This window comes from Cheilinus undulatus, linkage group 1 (assembly GCF_018320785.1).
Source record: "Cheilinus undulatus linkage group 1, ASM1832078v1, whole genome shotgun sequence".
Taxonomy (NCBI): Eukaryota; Metazoa; Chordata; class Actinopteri; order Labriformes; family Labridae; genus Cheilinus; species Cheilinus undulatus.
Window position 1 is genome coordinate 52692292 of NC_054865.1, and position 24556 is coordinate 52716847.

Sequence of the window (24556 nt, forward strand, 5' to 3'; positions counted from 1 at the left end):
AATCAGGCTGCACTGTGCTGCATTACTCGTGTGCTGTTATTGTACTACAACAGACATTAATCTAATCAAACTGATTTTGTTGCTGACAAAAGTTAGGACGTGCCATTCTTTAGGTGTCATTTTTGGAAGACGGTGCAGACAGATGTGTGGACCAGTGTATGGATGGATGTATTAATAACTTGAAAAATTATACCTCTAGACTTTGCTATTTCCTTGAATTGATTAAAAAAAGCATAACTTAAAATGTTGCCTGTCTTAACTCGATTGTAGTTGGTTTCCAATAAGGATTTAAAATTATTAACTAATCATGATAATTTACTGCCCATGACAGAGAATCGATTTTGAGCTGTGAGAGCATACAGGTCGTATTAGGCTAAGTGGAGCCGTGCTGATATGTTGGTGACATCTCTACACAGTCAGTCAGCTGGTGACTGTGGCACTGTCGTGATGAGGGGCTGCTATGAAAGCTTTGAGGACTCAATGCAAACAGGGTTTGGTGTTGCTGGGTAAGTTTGCCAGTGAGCTCTTTCCCCCCTTCCCCCCACTATAAAAACCCAACTCTCTCCAGCAACAAGAGCCAAAATTTAGCAGCATGCTCAAATGACAAAGCCAAGAGGGGGAGGGGTAAAAAGAGTGGCAACGGGAGCTGACTTTGGAGCCTGAAGGGGGGATATCCTATACCTGACAGAGGGGGATAGTGGAGGTGGTGGTGGGGAGGGGGGTTTGGCGTCCAGTTGCTATGTCTGGCGTGATGACGGAACCCAGAATTGGTGGCAGGTTGGCAGGAGGAACGGCTTGTCAACACCGCTGACAACCCTCCTGCCAACAGCCGTGACCTCTGTTAGATCACTGCCATGCCATAGATGGGGGGAAGGGCTTCTCACTATGAGACAACAATATTGCAGAGATAGCCCCCTCATTGTAAACAATAAATCCTCCAGTAGGTCATGGTGACTCAACAGGGCCTACTGTTGCCCGATACAAAGCAGGCTCAGCTGCCAGAGCTGTTTTGAAATAATTATTTAAAGGAGCTGAAAGGGAAACTGCTCCCACAGACTGGTGACTAGAAGCTACCATCTGAGACCTTTTCAGCAGAGTGAGGAAACAAAACAGGAGCAACAACAGAAACGCAGCAAAAAACTCAAACTACAGAAAGTGAATTCACTTTAAAAATGCCTCATTTTATCACAGCTGACATCAGACAGTGTGAGAGCTACAAAGATAGAATATCTGCTTTTTACCTGCAAGAGTTTCTGCACACACAGCGAATGTCCATTTCTGGAAGCCAGATGGAGGGCATTTTTACCTGCGGGGATAAATGCAGCAATTGGAAAGAGTGCATTCACAGGCAATAATGTGCATAGATGTATTTTCCAGAGCTAAAATTTACAGGAGTATTATGCTATATTGAACACCATTTCCAAGAGAATTACACTGTACCTGTGGCTTCCTGTTTTCTGTCTTATTCTATGTGCTCACTTTGGATCCCTAAAGTTACATTATCTCTGCACACAGATGCACACCCCTTGCACCATACCACACGCAGCTTTCTCCTGCCTTTCTATCTGCTCTTTTGCCCATCTTCAGTAACAGGGTTAGGGTTAGTTCGCTGCTCAAAACTTAACTTGCAGTTTGATTTATCTCACTTGTCAGCAAGTGAGCTGCATATGGAAGAAGCCTGCTGCCAATGATAAAATATATATATATATATATATATATATATATATATATATATATAAAAAAGCATACAGACATATCAAATTTACATTTACATTTTAAAACATAATCAAGCATGACAGACCACACAATGATACTTTTCACAAGTCAAGAAAAAACATTGTCATTGTCACCTTCCAAGAAAGGAAGGTGAAATGATGCTCCAGTAGGAGCACACATTCATGACCATCCCCCATCTCATCCTTGTTTCTGATTCTAAAACTATCCTAACTTTACCGGGGCATACGTTATTACTGCCAGGTGTTTAAAACCTACATTATACCTACATCAACCTACATTATTGCCAGCATGCATGTGCAAAAACAGTAATCATGGCTGCAGATGCTTCATTTAATCCTTTATTAGAATGTTTCATGTCTAAAAAAACAACAATGTTGATAACAGGGCTGCTGGAGATGATAAATAGTTAAAGCCGTGTTTTAACACCCTTCGGGTAAGTATTTCTCTCTCTCTCTCTCTCTGCATAATGGCCTTGATTATCATTAATTTCTGTATTGTGCAGCTTGGTGAGTGCATTTCAGCTCATGGTAGGCTTATGAAAAGTTACAACTACTTTAAAGCCTAAAATAATCAACGAGCAATGATTAACTTCATCTAAATTTCACATAAAAAGAGGTACAGATCAGTTTAAATGTTTGATAGTTTCACTGTGCTTGACCTTACTGCTACAGCACTAGTGGTCATTAATAGCCTAAACTTCATCATTTCTCATCACTGATCCCCACACACAAAGAAGAATTAACCTGTTGTTAAACTCACATATTACAACCAGTGCTGCACATTTAACAGTTTGACTTTAGAGAAGACTATACCATGGGGCCAGCACTGAGTGCCCGTTGTTTACAGGATTTCATTTATTACTTTAAAGCATCTTAACATACAGGCAGAGGTGCTACTGGTGGATACAGACACATATTCTTAAGGGATTTATTATAAATATGCTCTCATTACACCGCATGTATTCATGATTGTGATTGAAGCAATACTGTGAATATTTTTTAATACTGCCGGATACGGTGTTACTGTATAACCTCCCATACCTCATCCACTGCTCTCCTCTCTTTAATTTTTTTATTTTAAATAATAATTCATACTTTTATTTTAAAAAAACTGTATGCAATGTGTTGTTCATTTTCTGTCCTGCTTTTTTAATGCAGTATAAACTATCAAATGCCTGTGCTGGCACAGGTGATTTTCTTTTAAAGGAATGCTGTAATATAAAATATACTCTGACTGAAATAATGAGTAGCTCCAGCATCCCACTTTCATCGAACATAAACTCACCAGTGGCGTCAGTCGCAGTGATGTCAACATTGTGTCCCAAGATGAGATTGAGACAATCCAGGTGCCCTCGAGTAGCCGCCAGATGAAAGCTGGAAAACAAGAAGAGGAGAGATGGAGAAATGTCAGGAGAGAAAACAGATGGGCATGAAACTGAAAGCCTGAATATCACTCTGCGGCGAAGTGAGAGGGTGCAAAAGCGGTAGAGTATAAAAGAAGAGGAGGTGAAGAGGAAACTTAAGGAACCTCAGGGTAAGCAATGTCTCCATGGCAACCAAGAGCCACACAAACAATGTGTTCTCATTGTAAAAGTTTTTTTTTGTATATTTGAGTATTTTCTCTTGAATAAAAAAAGGATGTTGCATGAACTAAACAGTACTGCTTTTTTTTTTTTTTTACTTTATTTCTGTCATTATCCATCCATCCATCCATCCATCCATCCATCCATCCATCCATCCATCCATCTTCTTCCGCTTATCTGAGGTCAGGTCGCGGGGACAGCAGCCTAAGTAGGGAAGCCCAGACTCCGCTCTCCCCGCCCACTTCGTCCAGCTCTTCCTGGGGGAACCCAAGGTGTTCCCAGGCCAGCCGAGAGATGTAGTCTCTCCAGCGTGTCCTGGGTCTTCCCTGGGGCCTCCTCCCGGTGGGACTTGCCCGGGACACCTCACCAGGGAGGCGTCCAGGAGGCATCCGGACCAGATGCCCGAACCACTTCATTTGGCTCCTCTTGACACGGAGGAGCAGTGGCTCTACTCCGAGTCCCTCCCGGATGGCCGAGCTTCTCACCCTATCTCTAAGGGAGAGCCCAGACACCCTGCTGAAGAAACTCATTTTGGCAACCTGTAGCCGTGATCTCTCATTAGCATTCTAATTTGGACATGAGGGCACAACCTCTACTCTGATTCAAACTGAAGAAGCATAATGCTGAAGTGAACAAGTCCAAGCTTACGACCTTATTGTACCACAAGGACAACTTTCATTATAAGCATTTTATCTGTTTTCAGTTTTGTAGCTTTCATAACATTATATGACCGAAATGATAACACACAATGACATCCTTGTCAGTGACCTCAATACTCTTTCACTATACACTGAAACATTAGTTGATATCTTCCAGCAAAACTTCTAACATAGAGTAAATGCTTTTAAAAGTTTTGCCAATGAAAACTTGACAGAGTATTTGCAGTTGATAAGACTGCAGAAGGGTTGCACTTTCCTCTTCTTACCTCTCAACTCGATGGAGCAGTTTCCGGTGCACGTTTGCCAACCAGTCTTTAATCATCACTTCAGTCTGGAGACATTCCCGCTCCCCTTCTCTGATTTAACCCACAGCAGCACTGCCGCCACAGGCCGTCAAAGCCTGCAAAGCACTTGTGTGTAAACCAATCTCCGCCTGTCACCCATCAAGCTGCTTGGACCCGTTTATACACTAACCCTGAGGTATCTGCCAAGGAGACAGCGAGGCTGTCACCTCAACACTGGCGCGGGTATTAAAAGCCGTGTTGATGGCCGGGAGATGCTGCTTCTCTGGGGAGCAGAGGAGGGTCCTGACCTCTCCGGGCAAACAGGAGACAGGAAGCAGACCACAGCCGTCCAAATGAGGAGGACAGAGGAGACGTGACTCTACAAGTTCATGAGCCACAGAACTTTCCAGAGGGTGACTGAAGGAATGCTTCAGAGTCAAAAATATATACATGCAAACTTGAACTCGGGTAGCGGATTTCCCAAGTGACTTTAACACTGTGGGTGGCACAAACAGATACCAAGATGTTCCAGGCCAATCCCATGTATTAACAACTTAAACCACAAATAAACATAATCTAAAGGGGGTGAAAGTCACAAAAATGTCTTCCATAATCTGTTATCATCTCAGATCAGATCAGCAAAGTCTGCTTGCAATAACTGAGAAACTAAAAAAACATACAGAAAAGTCAGATGTGGACTACACAAAAATGCACCATGAAGATAAACTGTATACCCTGGCAGAAATCACAGTGAAATAGCTAGACATGAGCTCTGGATGACAAATGGGTTTGGTTTTAAGGGTGCACATCTAGCTATGACATTTCATCTTCACACCTGCTCCTTGGGTGACCTTCAGGTTGACAGCCTACAGGATAAGTTGCTATCTTTAGAGGGTGAACAGGCAAGAGTAAACCACAGTGTTTATGCTGTCAGCTCAACTACATACAACACTGTGCATCTTTGAAAGTGGAAAATAAAATAACAATCATAATTTTATTATTTCAGAATTTAAGTCTATATTTATACTAGACCAGGGGTCACTGACTGGCGGACAGCGGTCAGGGTCTTGACCCAGACGCCATCCGATACAGACCTGGTCCCTGACTTACAATCATTAGATCAAAAGGGAACTTTAAATTTGATGGGGCGCTTCTATTTTAACAAGCGCAGCTATTCTAGGTTTTACAGTACTAGTTTTGCAGATCAGGAAATGCACAGACTAACTGCATGCCAGTTAAGCCATCTCACGTGATGCTACTTGGTCAATGAACTGTCTGCATTCCAGGCGGTAAACATTGAACCGCTGCATTCATACAAGGGACAGACGAGAGGAAGACAAAAAGAGAAGAGAAGAGGAAGGAAAGAAGGAAGGAAGAAAGGAAGAAAAGAAAAGAAAGAAAGAAAAGAAAGAAAGAAAGAATTTTCTATATTATTTTAAGAATTTATGGAGTAATACATTTTGTAGATTAGCTTTAAAATGACAATCACATTGTACTCTCCACTTTTACTTCTGCTATGTGTTGCTTTGTTTAAAAAAAAACTTGTGTTTCAAATAAAATTAACAGCACTAAAGGAAAACTAATTTTCATATTTTCTTAATGCAACAAGTCCCTGAAATCGCACCCAGATCCACATATCACACTAACTCAAGTTAGACATTATGATGTTCCGGACCTTTGGTTTAATACATTTTCTCTGACTGGACCTCTTTGAATTTTAGTTGATTATTCCTGTACTAGACCCATGCTGCATGAGAACAAAAAGCGATGCAAAACACTATTTTTCATAATTGTGTTAGTAGTATTAAAAGGATATTTCAGTATTTTTCAGCTGAGCTGTATGAGTTACCTAGCAGTAAAAGTGGCATTAGCCTCCAGTGATTTCAATGAGCATTACTCTTTAAGAAGGTCTCACTGGTTGTACCAGCCAGGAAGCTAGGCTATACAGTATAACAGATGGGTACAGTTTCTCCATGGAAGTATTTGGTAAAATGGGCCACAAAACAATGTTGGCTCAATGTCCACAATACTGAAAACTTTTGAAGCATTTTTTTTCTTACCCAGAAAACCTCTGTTGAAAACACAGAGGCTCTCTGGGAATAAATAAATAAATTTATTCCCAGAGAATAATAAATAAAATGCTTGAAATTTTTTTTTGACAGTGCTTACGTTTGAGCCAATGCCATCTTGTGCCCCATTTGTACCAAAATCTCCCCAAATTGTGGGGGGGAAACTGTACCCATCTGTTATGCAGTATAGCCTAGCTTTTTGAGTACTTCTTAAGGAGGCAATCCTCACTGAAATCAAAAATACTGAAATATCTCTTTTAATGTGATGAAGGAACTAACATTGAAGAATATAGATAACCTGACATGCCAGAGAGACTTCTTCACATACATGAATCACATAGCAGATAATTCACATCCATCTGTAAAGATGGAAATTCATGTCTAGTCATTTTTTTGATGATCGTTTTGCACGGGCTGCAGGGATTAGCACCGTTGCCTCACAAAAAGGTTCCTGGTTTGCTTCCTGGCCAGGGCCTTTCTGCACAGTTTGCCTATTTTCGCTGTGCATGTGTGGGTTCTCTCTGGGTACTCCAGCTTCCTCGAACCACCAAAGACATGGTGGTTGGGTTAATTGGTGACTCTAAATTGGCCGAAGGTGTGAGTGCCTGGTTGTCTGTCTCTAAATGTCAACCCTGTGATTGACTGGTGACCAATCCCAGGTGTACCCTGCCTGTCACCCAATGACAGCTGGGATAGGCTCTAGGACCCCACAGCCCTGAATGGAATAAGTGGTGCAAAAAAAATGTATTCTTTAGCACTTCACTTTTGTTTAACTCTGAAAAAAATCAATAAAAGATAATGGTTTAAAAAAACAGAATCCATGTTATCTTTAGCTATAGCTGTTTTTTTTTTGCTAATAATTCTAAAATACATCAAGCATTTTTTTCCCGCTAAATTACAACACCTCCTCTGAGGTGCTACCTAGCCTGGGGTTCATTCTACTGTATGAAAATGGTGTGAGAGCACATGAAAGGCACACATGCTGTGAGAAAGCATTACTTAATTGCATAAAAATGACTAAGTAATCGCTGTTAATTCTGACTTTGTGCAAAGGTCATATTCAGATTGCAGGAAAATTGTAATTTCTTGTGCAACTCTTATTAATGATAAAGCTAGCAGATGCACCCATGGGATACGATGATTTACCCAAATACAATAACAATGATGATATATTGTACTTTCTAAAGAAGCTGGGGAATTTTAATATTGACAACACTTTTATAAAATGTTTTACTCTTATTCTTGTCAATTGTTTAACTTTTTCTTTCATCATTGGTACCTCAGTAATAAAAATTGCAACAGAATACAGGAAATTTTAAGAATCTGTGGCAACATTTCATGTTCGACCCTAATGACCTAACCCAGTTGTACAAAATTAGGACCCTAAAAAAAAGGCCCAGTCGATCTTGGCTTATCACAGACATTCTTTATTTTCTGACTTTAAGCTGCTATCATCCGGTCACAAATTCAGCCTGCCAGCATGCAGGACAAAAAAGGCTAAAAAGCTCATTTGTCCCTGTTGCCATTGGCTTTTTAAGTGATTAACTGCGTGCCGGTGTTATCCATTTCTATGTATGTTTACTGCTGTATTACACACTGTCTCTTGAGCTTCTATTTATTGTGTTTTTTATGCTGTACTTATTGTTCTGGCTGTATGTTTGAATGCTGGCTGCAAAACAAATTGCCATTCACAAGGATTATAAAGTGAACCTTGAGCAGACAAAAGTGATGCTATTGGAGCATTAGCAAACTCAATGTGTGCTTTTCTAACAATAATATGCAATATTTTAATCCTACTTCTATGTGAAGGATTACTACTGAGCCACAACCCAAGACTAAGAGTCAGGGTCTTATTGGGGAGTGGAAAAAATGGAGCATCTCTAATACTGCAAACTTAACCTCTCAATACCGAAGAAATGTATTTCTTCATCCTGTCCTCTAGTGTAAATGATCTAGCTCCATTGTGTTGTCTGAAACTCACAGCTTGCTATTGTTATCCTAGTAAGACACTTGAGCAGAAAAAGCATTACTGCTAATCCTGACAAACAATGTGCGAGCAGCAGCCAGTGCCAGTTTCATACTCGGCCGCAGTGAGCGACAGCCTCGAGTGACTTGCTGTCATGTTCACTTCTTCTGCTGCTAAGCCCTCATCAGCGAGCTAACACAGTGGTACAAAATGAGCAGGTGTGATGGGTGGGCTTACCTCAGTGGGGTCAGGCTCATGCCATAGCAGAGATGTAAACTGTTTACTCAGCTGGAAGCAGTGATGGAACAGTTACAGATGAATTCATTAGTTGAGCATGGCAAGGCTAATCCAGGATACAGCAAATTATATATCTGGGGGTTGCAGTTCGTAATTAGTTTCCCCATAAAGGTCCATGATTACAAGGGCTGGCCATGCAGCATTCCTTCGCTGGTCAAAGAGCCATAGACACGTGCTGGTCTGTGTGTGGCTCACTGAACTATAAGCAGACTTGCTGAGTTGTATCTGTGGTTCACTTTCGTTTAAGTAAAAGCATGACCTCTTTCTATAAATGTTCAGGTAAAGTGATGATTTTGTAGTTAACTTGTTATAGTCGGTCAGCCCTGCAGGCTCTCATTAAACAATAAATGTGCTGATAGTGTTTGTGTACAGAAACCTCCTTAAACAGTCTGTCAGTGCTACATTGGCAGCCATTGGTCTTGATTTAGTTCTGACAAATTCTAGCACCTTATTATGAGACCAGGCATTTATCAAGTTGTGTGTTTAATTGTGTTTACTTACACACATGCATGTATACATCACTGGTCTTTGCAATGGTGCCACCAGAGAATTTCACACAGTGCTAAAAAAATACTCGGCATCTCTGCTTCTGGGATCTGCTGCTCCACAGTTATATGCTCTGACAAAGCCTTTGGTCCATGGCCCGTGCTTCAGGTTTATTTTGACAGTGACTTACTCAGATATGTGGGATTAAAGTGAGGGCGCCTGGCTTCCCAAAATGCTGCAGTAGGAATCTGGTTTCGTTTTGGAAGAAATCAAAGTACCTGCCTTTTAAAAACAGCTCTATGCATTGCTTTTTAAGGTTGGGACATTATGGTCATTAATAGGAACAAATAGGCTCTGTATGAGATACCTGGAATATCTGTGGTCTTGGATGGTAACGATGCAACATGTGGGAATTCCTTGGTCATATTTCACTGAGGCTGACCTACTTTTTTCCCCTACACCTTTTACTTCTTACATTGTCCTTCAGTTAACTCTCCCCCTTTAAAAAAGCTTACAACAGGTGTAAAACCATCCCTTTAGAACAAAAAAGCCAAAATAACCTGATGCTACAACTAAAAACCCGACTGCATTACAACTGTTCCTAAAAGTTATTGACTAGTCCTGATAATAGCCTTCAGCTGAGACTACATGCATAAGTGAGAGTTGCAAGAACCACAGTGGATCTAATCCGACTTTGTAGGGAGTCATTTCCTGTCAGGACTGAATAAACAGAATCTAGCCGATGTGGTCAAGTCTTCACTCGCCACAAACATTCTTTATACCAACTCCCACAGTGACCTGATGGACACTGAAAGGGAATTTTTCTGCATAGAAAAACAGCGGCGTAATAGCTTGCAGTAGCCTTCTATGGGAAATTTTTGAGGGTGCTGGGATGTGCCTGTTTTTAAAAAGCTAGGGTCATGCAGGGAGACATGACACATGCCAGAAAACAGTATGTTTACATGCAGTTTTGAAAGTTGAATTATTGGGTTGGTCTGACCAAAACTGGACTTTTAAAATACATTAATCTGACTGTAATCATACTAAATGATTAGATTAACACACCTTGATAATGTGGTTGGGGACTGATTTCCTCTTAGATGTGTACACCTCATTTGGATGCAAACTGCCACAGTCTCAATGCTGGGCTTTGACCCAAAGTCAAACATCCTAATGCTAGCAGAACATAACAGAAGACGCATATGCACATTTTAGCCTCCATGTTGTTCTCAATCAAAACAATAGCCAAATATGAAAAGTACAGACCAATGCTGCCCAACCCTGTCCATCTCTCTGAGGACTCTGTTCAATGCAAAATTTTTCAGTTATCACGATACGCGAAGCCCGTTTACAGCTGAAATGGGTTGTTCAGAATGATTGATTATGTGATAATCAATACAAACAGAAATGCTCTCCATCTCAATTAAAAGATTATTTTGCGGGGCTGGAGATTAACTCAAGAAAGAAAACAAATCAGAACGGTCCGATAGAGAGCAAGTGGAGATAACGATTAAGAGGAATTGTATAAAGGAGAAATCGATAGAAAGCTGTTTTTATGTTACCGTTTTCAATGTTGTATTCTCCTGTTGTGTCAGACAACAAGAGATCTGATACCCTATTTTTCCAAGTCTCCTCTAGTTGTTGAATTAGTTTTAATTTGTGCTTCTTGGGCAATTTTGATATTTAATTATTACTATAATCAGGATTAATAAAACCAGGGACTATACAAGTACAAAAAGACAAAGATTTAAGTATCAATAAAAGCTCATTTTGATATTTGTCTCCCAACTGTCAAAGTGAAACACCTGGGCGTATGTGTGATAGAAACTTTATTCCATCAACATAATGTCAGAATATTTGCACAGGAGGCCTGATATTCAGTCTCTCTTATGAATAAACCCAGACAAATTCCATATAGTTAGGGAGAAAAGGATTTAAGAGTGCATTTCCCCTGGATGCAAGCCCAGAAGGTGGACACACTCTGGCATTGGTTCCAGCGCAAACACAAAAATGCACTATTAAAGCTTTTCTTCCACATTGTGAGAAATTTCTGAATGAAAACAAAATGTTAGTTTTCTGTTAAGTAAATATGCCTTATGTGGTGCTTTTGTGAGAAGGAGGCCATGAAGCAGGGATGCTTCTAGGCATCTTTTCCCCAAATTCAGCTGAACAACAAGTTAAATTCTGTTTATCCGACTAGTCTGAAGAGAACAGAATACTTTGAAAACAGTCAAATTCATCACAGGGTCTTTGTGTTAGTGGGTGTGATGTGAGCCTGATATACTGCGTAGAGTGTAGCTAACATTAGCAGCTAGCTCTTCTTTTCATCTTTACCAATCTTTTCACTTCGGTTGAGTAGTTACACGCAAATTCAACCCTCGACAGCCTATACACCACTTTTTTCAATTTATTACCCAGGAAACTGTCATACTGCGCTGTTCTACTACACGCTAACTGCTAAGTTTCTTATATGTACATCAGGTGAAGTGCCAGAAGAAAGCTCTGACAAAAAGGGAGCAGCCATTAACTGAAGCTACAGTGGCCTCTAGTAGTGGGAGGTTCATTACAGGTTAAAAGGGCATCAAAGACTGGGATTAGGTAAATCGTTTAACCCGCTATTAAATCTTGCCAGCTAATTTGATAAACAAATTCAACCATTAACGTTGCGCATCCCTACCACAAAGGTGGCAGAATGAGCAGTGCTGGTCTTAACTCCCTAGAAATGCAGAGTGGGGCTGGTCCTGAATCATGGGGGGTTAGTTTGGGTAATTAACTTGCAACTGATGGCAGCCTCTATAACAAGAAATACCCCAATTCAAAAATGTACGATCCTCTCTGGCTTAGAAAACTTCTAAGATAAAGCAAGACATCAATTAAAAAGATATTTAACATAGGAATGGACCCTTTTTAAAAATTAATATATATATTTTAGTGCAGAAGTTCAAACTATCTTTAAGAGATGGTGTCTGTCTCATTTGTATCAAGCATACAGTAAAGCTATAACTGCTCAACAAAGCTGTGCATGTAAACATACTGAGTGGCATCATTTTGAAGAAAGTTTCATTCATGTAGGTTTTATGCAGGAAAAGGGTTGAGGATTGTGTGGTTGAAAGACAATTGCACAAGTATTGCTGACATACTAGAAAAACCTAGTCATGTTCAACTCAGTGTCTGTTTGTTGACCTTGCGTGGTTGCTATGTGAGTATGAATATTATCACAGGGTACATAGATATTTGTGTACGTCTTTGTTTACTTACGCTGAACGTCCTTCTACGTCAAGCTTGGTAGGGATGATGCCCTTCTTGCCAAGAACAGCAGCCACTTTGTCCACCTCATTACGTTCCACTGCCTTCATAAGCCGGTCGTCATACTTGTTCCAGTCTGTGTTCTGATAATGAATGAATGAATGAAAGAAAACCATCAGATATTCTGTACGCTCATAACAGTATAACTAAATCCAAACAGTCACACTAAACACATTACAGTCAAGTGTAATACCCATAATTCAGTTTCTATTTTTTGCACAAAGGCTGTATTTGACCAAAAATATAACAGACAATGTAGTTTTTCCTTTTGTAATACAATAACAGGCTTCAGATCAGCAGAATGTGCCAAGAATGTGCTGCAGCGCAGTTTCACTATCCCCCCCCTCCCCATGAGTGATGGCTACCAAGTATGGGAACAGAGAAGTCTTAAGACTGCTGGGAAGAACATTTAACTCTTCATACAGGTCAAACATGAACAAGAGCATGACATTAAATAACATATTTAGCATATACAGGACATGTGAAGGCATGTGAGCACAATCTGAAAATTAAAATCAAATTAAAAAGATAAAAATATCCCACATACATCACTTGATAACATGTATAACATAAGGTAATCATGAAACCTTTGAGTCACTAAGGATGATAAGTGCCCATCTTAAATGATTCAGAAGGAATTTAATCACAGCATTGCCACTTTGTTAAAAATTGCATTCAGATTATTCAGTTTAAAGCCAAAAGAACAGAAGAATCAGAAACCACTAGACACACTTTTCAAGAATGACATAAATAACAAAGAATACCTACAAAGTGCATAGAGGTGCATTTCAGCCAGCGGCTCATCCTGGGTGAGTTCAGCTGGTCCTTGCACCGTGCTACTGAAAAGGTTGCCACGATTTCAGTTTAAAAAGAAAAAAAAAAAGGAAAAAGTTTATAAAAATCTCCTCAGTCTCTTGGTGCACTCAGCCAGTGAGTGCAACACAAGATGGAGACAAAAGGGGTGTCAGTCTCAACTGCACTGGAGGTCCTCCTGAGGAAGGATCAACCTCTGGAGTTTCCTTCCCTTGAGGCAGAAAAGTTCATTTGGCAGGATTTTCTAAACATTCCTAAGTTGCTCATAGGCTCTGCCTGGAAGTTCATCACTGCACAGCAGTTTAGATGATGGTTAAAGGGAGAGGAAGGAGGAGTAAGAGGAGGAAGGATTGGAGGTGGAGAAGCAGTTGGGCCAGCCCTGCCAGCCCTGGGACCTGCCCTGGCCGGCAACTGCAACTCCTCCTCTGGAGAAAAAGTCAGCTCAGCCTGGCTTCCTCTCGCCTCCCCCAAGAGTCTCTCCCCCCTCTGTTCTCTCCTTTATCCACAAACTTTGAAAATTAAATCTTCTGTAGTGATATTCTTCCTCTTCTTCTCTGGACAGTGAAAGATTCTTGCTAATCAAGCAGTTACTTGTGAGCTTCTCTCGTTGCCTCTTCTGTCCTTTATGAGTGGTCTCTAGTGTCTTCAGTCCACCAAATGGCAAGTCAGTCAGGCTCAGTGGGGTAAATATGTGAGCTCTCCCAGGTTTAAAATATCCCCCCCTCCCTGGTAAACAGCAGTGGTGCAGACAGCCCTGCAGACTGGTTACCTCTTTATTTTTTGACCCTCGAACCTTTCTGTAGTGACTGATAGGAAGACAGGGGCTAAGAATACATTCTGGACATGCCTGCAGCATGAGTAATGGCTTTAGTGTCTATCAGCACTGCCAGCATAAAACAAGGCCAGCCAAAAAGACCTTGCTTACATATCCACCCTCCCAACATGCTCCCTGCTTGCCTCCATCTGAAAATACTAATGTCAGAGGGGGATTATGCTTTGCACATTTGAAGTGGTCTTGGCTCTGACCCTCACAAGACACCACTGGGCTAAGAGCTGCTGTTAAACCATCCATCTATCTAAAGAGGGTGGTGTGGATCCAAAGCCTCCTGATCCTAGCAGCGTGGTAGGAAGGTTAGATGTCAACCTTTTACAATCTGCCTGAGACTGTGATCTTACCAAAAAACTACAACCTGACTGTAAACACAACACAACTTTCACTTTTATAAGTTAAAAATGAGTAAAAGAAATCCAAGGACTCGTTTTATTTACACACTGCAATAGCTCCCCGTGGCCTCGTGTTACTGTTCATTGCCAGACTGGTGTTAACAGAGCAGCACTGATATCCACAAACATGCAAAAAGACCTCATCCACATGACATGTCATATGAAGGAGTAGGTGTCAACTTACGAAAGCTGCTCAGCCTAGCATAGAGACAAAGGCGCCAAAATGGCACCTAGCCACGGAGCATACTGTACATAGGTCACGCAAATATCTCACACAGTCGCTCTGCTGTGTGTGTATTTGTTAGGGAATCTGTTAATGTACTAGTTAATGATAGGGAGCAACTGAAGGAGTTGCCTTCTGGACAAAACCAGCATAACCCAGAATATTTCCTTAGGTTTATTTATTGTAAAATGATAGTGAGTATCATCTACTTTAACTAGAGAGCTGGTTGTACAGATGAGAGGTTCCTGTGAAAGTCTTCATGGACATGATGGCTATTTCAAAGTTAAATGTTCTTCAGTTGATCACCTAACTGTACTGCAGCCTTTACGAGCAGCAAAGTTAATGATGAGAACACATGACGATATCTAGTTTCATATCATGACGTCAATATCATGTTAAGGTATCCCCCGTCTTTAATTTCATACGCTGGAATGGCACCCTGCTGAAACTATCACAACAACTTCAAGCACCAAAATATATATATAGTTTAATTTGAATTACTGATCTTGACAACCTTTAAACAGAGGAGTGTTTAGGCTTTCATATGTTGAGGAACAAGGACCGTGTTGTATCCAAATGTTTACTAAAATCTATATATAAATCCATTTTTCTTTTACTTTTTCTTACAATGGTTTATGTGGTTTAAGTAATATCAAATAAACCTATAAATGAAACCTGTAGAAACACTTACAAGTGCCCTATAGAGAGATGTTTTACAATCCCTAATTTCATGAATTCAAACATTTCATTAACCTTACAAAGCAGACGGATTTGCAAGACTATCATCAAGCAAATCCATCTTGAAAAGCTCCAATCCACAATATTTGTGAGGAACTGAAAATGGTTTGGATTAATCAGCGTCATTTGAGTAGAATGAGAATGAGTTGTACTGAAAGCCAAAAAGCAATGGCTGCCGCCACTGGTGATTAGGTTGGATGTATCTGGCAATTTTACCAGAATTGGACCACATTTCTGTATGAAATAACTCTGACCGCTTTTCATGACAGAAAAGATGTTTTCACTCTTCACCCAGCCTTCTTTGGCATGAGTTTGTGACCGTTATGGGTGGTGTTTGCCAGTGTATACAATGGCTACTGCTGTGGTAGCTAGCACAGCTGTAGCTAACAACATTTCTTTATCAAAACAAGAAGGAAGAACCACATTAAAAGCTTGTCTTGGCAGAGCAGATGTTTATGCATGTCTCCTGACCCTCAACAGCCTACCACTTTATTTCCATTTAACATTAAAACTAGAAAAGCACACAGAGAGCGCAGACCTCCGCCATCAGCCCTATCTCCCAACAGTGAAGAATCCTTTAAAAACATTCCTGGATCCAGATGGTGATCAGGATGCCTCCCAAAATCTAATTTACCGATTACTCCCTCCATTGTGGTGTGGAGACACAGTGAGGCGAAGCACTGGCTTCGCTACATGTGGACTGTCATGGTGGAAGCACCTATGGTGTCACCTGATGACTGGAAGTCATGGCAGAGGGTGAATATTCCTCTATCCCTCCCAGCATTGTGAGTATTCTTGCTACATTTTGCTGTCCTTCTCTCTGTTACGCTCTGACTCGTCTCCTCGACCGGGCGTGTGTCTTTCAAAGTCTATGAATTCCAAAACTTTGAATAAGTTACTCATGTCCACCATCTCCTGGTGTAAAGTGGTAACAGCGCAGACCTCTGCCATTAGCCCTATCTCTCAATAGTACAAAATCCTTTAAAAAATTCCTGGATCCAGACAGTGATCCGGATCAGTCCCAAAATGTAATCAGTTCTTCCTTATGCCATTTCTGACATTTCCTGAAAATTTCATTAAAATCCATCCATAACTTTTTAAATCATGCTGCAAACAAACAAACAAACAAACAAACAAACAAACCCACCCAATCACATAACCTCCTTGGCGGAGGTATTAACGGTCATACAGTACTGTTCCTACTACATGCTAACCGCTAACATCACTGAGCTTCTCATACTGACATCCAGTGATGTTAATGGAGGATGAGGTGGAGAGATGCACAATGAAGAAGGTGGAGGCCACTCTGGGGAACATGAATCATCCACTTCATATCACCCTAAATGACCAAAAAAACAACACTGGTGGACAGCTCCTCTCTCTTCGCTGCAGGACAGCAAGATGTAGAAGATCTTTCATACCATCTGCAATAAGACCATATAATTTTACCATAAACAGATGAGACTCCAGACAAATGAATTTCCCTTTGGGGATAAATAAAGTTATTGAATTGTATTGTATTGTATTGTACCAGACAGGAAGGCAGCCATTAACTGAAGCTACAGCGGCCTCTAGTGGCGGAAGGTTCATTAAAGTTTAAAAGAGCATTATAAACCGTGATTTCAAGTCTGTGTTTATAAAACATGATAGGTAATTAGTTTAACCGACTTGTAAATCCCATGGCGGCTAATTTGATAAACTCTTTAATTAGTTTATGGATTAACCTTGTGCATCCCTAATTACGACAGCGCAGGCCTGTGGAGCTCAGGTTTCAACTGCAGCTACGCACACCCCACTACCTCCTGTTGTCTTGTTGCTCCGATTGGCCAGGATTAAATGTGATGGACTTTTGTCCAATTACCTTCCAAAATTTTTTTTGACAATTCCTGCATTTTCCAAACACTGTATGGGAGGTTACCCAGATGAATGTGAAATATATCCATGCAATGGATACACAAAACCATTCATGTGACATGTCAGGTAAACATTTCATTGCACACTGAGCAAATCGCTCCAGAGACATGATTATTGATGTTCACTTGATAAGCATCTTTTTCAAACAATACCAAAAGCCTCTAAGGTCAGCAAACAGAACCAGGACTTACAAGTATACAGCTATCCCTTTAAGCATATAAAGTACAATGCTTATAAGGAAATAATAACAGTCTAGGTTAGCATTAGGGTTGTTAAACTATTCAAAAAATCCAATTACCATTAATCTCAAAATTTCTATAGTTAAATCCAGTCTCCCTTGTTGCATTTGAAATTTCTCTGTTTTGCATTTAAAACTTTTAGTTTCATTTGGGATTTTGTACCGCCTTATACTAAGGGTAACTGACTCCCTATTTGGATACAAGCCTGCTTTATTTGAGAAGAAATAAGAAGAGACTGGCAACTTAACAACGTACAAAGGCATTTGCTATGGACTAAAAAGGAAATAAGGGTATAAAGGTAAATGTTTGATAACACAAGTTGCAGAGGACTTCTGACTTGTCAACTGAGCTGTCTGAGTTTTTTTAAATTAAATGAGACATTAAGAATAGTGGTCTTATTTTACATCACTATGACTGCAAGGAGAGGTTTCAGCGGCTTAATCAAAGCTTGCTGAAGGGTCAATAAAGCGTGCTAAAATAATGAGCTCATTATGGACCCTATTAGAGTTGCAATTAATGCATTAATGTCTTTACCAACCTGTCCTGAACACAGATTTGAGGAAGGGTCATGTAAAGTTGAACATGTTGATTCATGACAGGGAAGACGATGGTGCTACATAGAATGTTTGTTGTTCTATTGGTTTTTAATAGACAAATCGAGTTAAAGGATAGGTTCATGTTGACCTATTTGAATTTGTTGTTTTTAGAGAAATATAAGGACAGTTTAACAGCAGTCAGGATTCTTGTTCTGGGCTTAATGAGTATCTAGACCAAAGTTCAAGATAACCAAATACCAATGCCATGCGAATTATATTTTCATTACATAAAATTTGCAATTTATCTATTTAATTATAAACAAAATCTATTAAAACTGACCTGACTGCAAAAAGTAGAACAAACTATCTGGCTCAATGGATTGTGTCCTCTATGTGACTACTGGACACACAGGAGGTACGCTATACTCTTACTGTGTGCAACGGAAACAAACACATTACCCAAAGTTTCTATTTTAACACAGTGACCTTGAGGACAAAACATCGCCTGTGAGCCAGGTCAAGCCTTTACCTGTCCACACAGATTATTCGTGGTCTGATAATACTTCAGCTAAACACTTTGTCATCATCAGTTCAGGTTTTTCTTGGCTGTCAAGAAGCTGTAACTCATTCCAACGCCTCAGTTTCCCGCCTGTCTCAGCCCCTGGCGAGACTAATGGCTCGTTAATGTGTCTAATGTCCTCACAGATGAAATCATCAGCAGAAAATATCCCACTGGTCATCTGATAACAGACTGAAGCCAACACATAAACATAAAACTATACACCAATATGTTAAGTGATAGTCGTGTCAAAGGCCAAACTTCAGTCAGTGATGGAGTTTCGTAAGATTATGACTGAGTGGATGATCATGATCGTAGGAGACGTCTGAGAGGAGACACTCTTTCATGGAAAGGAAAACCTTTGACATTTTGTTGGTGATGGCAGGTATAATGATTACCATCACATAATTTAATGTCTCCCCATGCTAACATCTGCTAATTAGCACTTAACAGAAATACAGCCGTGCTTTTATGGGTATGGCTTTAGTTATACAAGATAGAGGTGATGATGGTGCCACAGGAAAAGAGCACCTAACACCAGGGGTTTAATCCTACCCCTGAGTCCTAGACTTCATGGTAATTCTCCCAAAAGTTAAACTGATTTCACTCAAAGCAAAAAAAACAAACTCTGAAATCCATTGATAAGCCATTTCAAAAGTGCTTTGATATACCATCAGTAAACAAATAGACCAGCGTTCTTTAAAAGTACAGCGTCAGGATAGGCCAAGAAGGGTTAAAATAAAGTAGGAGTTTCCTTCAATAAACACAAAATACAATGAAGAACATAAAAAGGAACCATCTCAATAAATTATACACTGCCAAGACTGCAGCTGACTAGGGGTGGGGTTCAAAACCCAGTTCTGTGAAGGACCCAGTCCCATGTTTTTCAGGCCAAAGAATCAGTAACATTTGAGCTTATGAATCCTGCTATTGAGGCGTATGGGTCCCATACATTTTAACTGTAATCTTATTCTATCTTGAGTCAAATGGAAACAAAACTAAATTTAAGGAGAAAATAAAATGCAATCTGTGTTACAAAATAATGTCTTAAAAAGGGAGGAACACTCCCCCTTTGGCTGAGCATATCAGCACTGTCATTTAAAATGCGGGAGGGCTCTGGCTGCAGATCACTGCTCTTAGACGATCTCTGTGAGACAGCGCCAAGCCAGAAGTGATACAATTTGCCAGTACGACTTATTTGCAGTTTTAGAAGTAGTTACCAAATGGTGGCTAGCTTTAGGTAAGCTTTTCTCTCTAATAAGACTGTTTAGTTGGCTATACTAAATGTTTTGTAATAGGGTTTAGCAGGTCAGTTTAGTCATATTTGGTGTAAAAGGCTTAAAGTTTGTAATAAAAATGAGAATTTGTCGTTCAATTTCTAACCCACCCCACCCAAGCCCTTACCCTAATTGGAAGTGTATTCCAGCCATTTATGGCTATTTATCAAAATCAAAACATACATCAGCTGAAATGATTCTTTATTTTTTTACATCACACGTCACATTTTCTTTCTAAAGGCCGGCCACACACTAGACAATTTTTTAATCTGAAACGATTTTAAAACCATGAGAGACAACAGACTTTAGAACAATTTCCAAAGATTTTTCATCTTTGATGCTCTGAACACACACACTAGACGACTCAGCCAGACTGTCAGATCACTGGAGACCACACACCTGCCGACCTGCCTACGACCTCGCGTGATCATGTGACTTCAGAAAAAAAACAAAACACAGATGTCTGTCGATACGGTCTTGTTGTCTCTCCACAACAAGCTGTCCTGGCGTGTGTTATAGGTACAGCAACAATCATAAAACAGGGGAAAGATTCAGGACAAAATCCTGGCTGGAATTGAGGTACAGTTGTGTTTATGGTTGTGAGTGGTGAAAGTACGTGTGATTCGTCTGGTGATGCTACCCCGTGTGTTCGATCTCATTGGTTGTTGTCGGTACTTCGACAGTGGCACTACGACCTAGAATCGTAAATATCAAACATGTTTGATATTTACGATTCAGGGTCTGGGAGGCTATGACGCGATTTGGAGAAGTACATGAATCATGTTGACACCACACACATGCAGACTACTCAGACATATTTTGTTTGTGACGAGGCTCCGGTCGGTATATGCCCCCATAATCGGCAGGGAAGTCAAATCTTGGCTAAAATTGGGGCCGGCCTAAAGTAGAAAATATTTCTTGCTACCAAAATGAATTTTTATACTTCTGAATAAAAAGTAAAAAATAACTTTGTTGCATACACTGCGCAGTCTTTTTTTGGGTTTCTGGCAGGCTACATACCTTGTGAACCCTAGCTTCCTATCACGTGAAGACACAGCCAGCAGTGTGTTTTTAAGGGGGCTGTGCATTAGTAGAGAGAAAAATGTAAGGAAAATAATTGACAGGGCAGGTTTACATGGGTTAGAGGCTCCAAATGTCAGTTTTGAATATTTTTTGATTAATTGCCCAGCATGAACCAAGGGCATGGGAAAATAATCTAAAAAAAAAAAAAAAAAAAGAACAGGTCCCCACCTTTAGGGCAGAGTAAGGGGTGGATGTGGAGAGTAAACATGACCTATAGGGTACCATCCAAGTGGGTAGTAGGGTTGCCACAAAACCCAGGTCTTGCTGTTGATGTCCCACATTGGGCCATATGAATCCTTAACACACTACATGCCTCACAAGTATGACTGTATATACAACAGTTTTTTTCAAAAATGTATTCTCATCTTTCCATCTCTTAAAAGGAAAGTATTCTAAGTGAAACAGATAATGACTTGGACTATGAGTAGTCTTAATAAACATATGGTTATCAATTCAATTCAACAATCCCCAGCTGACTCTGTTTTAGCCATGTCAGACTTGAATGTTCTGCACAAGCTCTGAATAAATGCCTTGTTCATTTAAATTTAGTCGGAAGTCATTAAACTCCAAGATCAGTCGGAGTCTCACATTTATCTATAAAATGAATGCTTATCTGAATTTCTATGAGTGCCTCTTGTAATGAAATCATAAAATTGTTTGCAGATGACTACTTTATTAGTATTTCAAGTCCAATCACTGCAGCTTTTCAACTAGATCATATAATATGATCAGAGATTTAGGCCATCTGGTGAGTTAAGTTAGCAACAGCTGATCTTCAACTCAAAGCCCTCTAATAAGTGTTGCAGAAACCCTGATTTTAATCCTAAAAATGCTTTTTTTATTCTTTAAATTAGCATGTCTTTTTATTCTGATTGAAAACAAAGATCCTAGCTTTAAAACTAGCAAAGTAAAGAGTACAAAGACAGTGGCAGCTCTGACATAGATGTCATATGTGTTGATTAATAGTATTGATTTTTAGAGTGTAAGTTTAAGTGATAAATTATTGTTTATCACTTCAATAATAAAGTGAAGGGGTAAACATGGTCTTCACAGATTGTCTAAGCAGTGTTATTCGACTGCAGAAAGTTGTGCTTGTATGTGACTTCTTGCAAAGATTAGCATTTGTTCAATTAACATTTTATTGAATTAACTACACTGACATTTTGTGATGTGCAATCCTGTTGATTTGATAAGTGATATGAGGTAAACACACCCCACAACACAAGCCAATTAACTAAAGCTAAAGTTCAAATAAATTTCAGCTGAGTGAATGACCTCAGTCCCTGTAATGCAATAAGGAGATAAAACTAAACACAAAGTCTTTACTACTTGTTTGTGAACAGGTCCAAACATGACCCCAGTCATCAGCTTTTATTTTTATCGTTTATCCTCAGAGATAGCTGTTTGTGACATCAAAATAGCTGCACGCAGTGTGAATAACTCAGTGACAAGTGATTCATTGGTGCAATATACCCCTGCAGCCAACAGCCAGGGACTACCTGTATCAGTGTTAATGAGACGCTTAAGAGCAAGCTCAAATGCCAGAAACGGTGCCACAGAAACTTCTAGAAAGTAGGAGTCCTGGCTGCTACCATAAAAGGGAAACAAACAGCATACAGGTACAAAATATAGATTAAGGCAATATGTATAACTATCCTGACTTGATAAAGTTATTATTTTAAATTGCACTTGTGTTTTACTGTTTAAACCTTTATCTTGTACAGCACTTTTCATTGCTTTAAACTGTGCTTTATAAATACATTTGGATGAGATTTATATCAAAACAGTAAACCAGTGATGGACAGATGAATTTTACATTAGGGAGAAAAGCTGTTAAAGGTGACATATTTTACTCTTTTAAGACAAGTTTACATTGTTCTCAGAGGACCCCAAAACATGCCTGTGAAGTTTATTGCTGAAAAAACACTCCTGTATTGGATTTTTGCATGTCTAAAAACCCTTCTGTTTCAGCCCTGCTCAGAACCAGCTGTTTCTATGTCTGTGGCTTTAAAATGTTAATGAGCTATCTGACTCCGCCCCTGACCAAGCTCCTTTCAGGAAATGGATGTGGCACTCCTGATGTTACAGACACTTTTATCCAAAGTTTAAGACCTGACTGGGATTTGAACCATCAATCTCCCAGACAGTAGTCAGCAGGGTAACCCACTGAGCTATCCAACATCTCAGCTGGTAACTGAGAGAATCAGTAGAGGAGGGCAGAACTTTCCTCCAAGTGGGGGAGGGCCAACCAAACCTGGGGGCGGAACTGATTAGCTTGGATGCTGCTAAAGCGCCAGTTTAATCAGAACTTAAGAACAGCAGTGAGTTCTTTTCTTTGCAAAAACGACAAAAGTCATGTACTGACATGTTTACAGTTGCCATGGTTCGTGTTATGCAGCTCTCTATGGAGTTTACTCCTCGGTAGCATCTACATCATGTGTTTTGTTGCTCTGATTGGCCTGGAAAGATGTGACAGACAGAACGTTCATCCAATCTTCCTGTGTTTTTTGTCAAAGGCTCTGCCCTTTCCCAAACACTGTGTATGGAAGGTTTGCCAGATGATGTGTGAAACAAATCCATCTGGTGTGTCAGGTTAGACAGACAAGGAATCTGACCGATCCTTTAGCTTTGAAAGGTTAATCTCATTATGTATCCTGTATGCTTCTCTTGGTAATGTGTAACAGTTATTGAAGAAAATAACCAGTGAGTAATACAACCTGCAGATATCACTGATTTAACTGTTCCACAAATCTTTTCTTTTGAAAGGAAAATGTCCTCCTGGTTGATTAATAGATGTTAATCCCTCATTCCTGTTGCCACTCTCCCACAATCAGCAGGGTATTTCTGGGACTTCTGTTAGCACTGGCAGTTTTACACCCTCACCAATCCCTCGTACACACACACACACACACCTCTAATCTGTGACCGTAGACCTGTGCATGCAGTGGTGCAACTGTCTGGGCATGTAGAGTGTAACCGAAACCCCTCAGGGGCAGGGAGAGAGGGTGGAGGAGGAGAGACAGAGAGAATATGTGAGGTGAATATGTATGTAAAAGAGGTGAGACAGTGATAAGATACAGTGTGACTGCTGTCAGTCTGTCACTGTGGAACAGGTAAGTTGATGCTCTGAGTGAAAGTCCCACTCAGAGCAGGCTGGGCACTCACTGACGGCTCAGGACAGGTGTCTAAAAGACACAAGCACTCACTGAATATCTGGGACTAACTTATAAACACAGGACCACTCTTGCTGGGCAGAGAGTGGGAGAGATGCAGGTCAAACAGACAGTAATGCCCTCTGGTGGTGAAGACAAAAATGACAGGCAGAATTTACAAAAGTTTTGCTTCTTTGGACAGAGAGAAAAGGGTGACCAGCTGTCTTTTAAAAGATGATCCCCAGTTGATTCAATTGTCTTAAAGCCTTTAGGAGATACAAAGACCTTTATGTGGAGCAGAATATTTTTGTAAAATGTCTGAATTTATCAGAGAGACCACTCTGATGCAGTTAAATGATTAAGTGAGCTATTAGTTGTCCTGGTGCAATTTAGCTGTGAAAAAAGCTTTCTA

At 40.2% G+C, this 24556-nt stretch overlaps 1 protein-coding gene across 1 annotated transcript in view; it reads right to left on the reverse strand.

Annotated features, from left to right (window-relative positions):
• uacab (uveal autoantigen with coiled-coil domains and ankyrin repeats b) overlaps nucleotides 1–24556 on the reverse strand; it is an 83732-nt gene that overhangs the window by 24251 nt on the left and 34925 nt on the right. Inside the window, exons 2-4 of the mRNA XM_041784131.1 lie at nucleotides 12339–12469; nucleotides 3022–3110; nucleotides 1242–1306 (exon numbers count right to left, since the gene is read on the reverse strand). Coding sequence (XP_041640065.1) covers nucleotides 1242–1306; nucleotides 3022–3110; nucleotides 12339–12469 — 285 coding nt within the window. The remainder of the gene's footprint in view (nucleotides 1–1241; nucleotides 1307–3021; nucleotides 3111–12338; nucleotides 12470–24556) is intronic.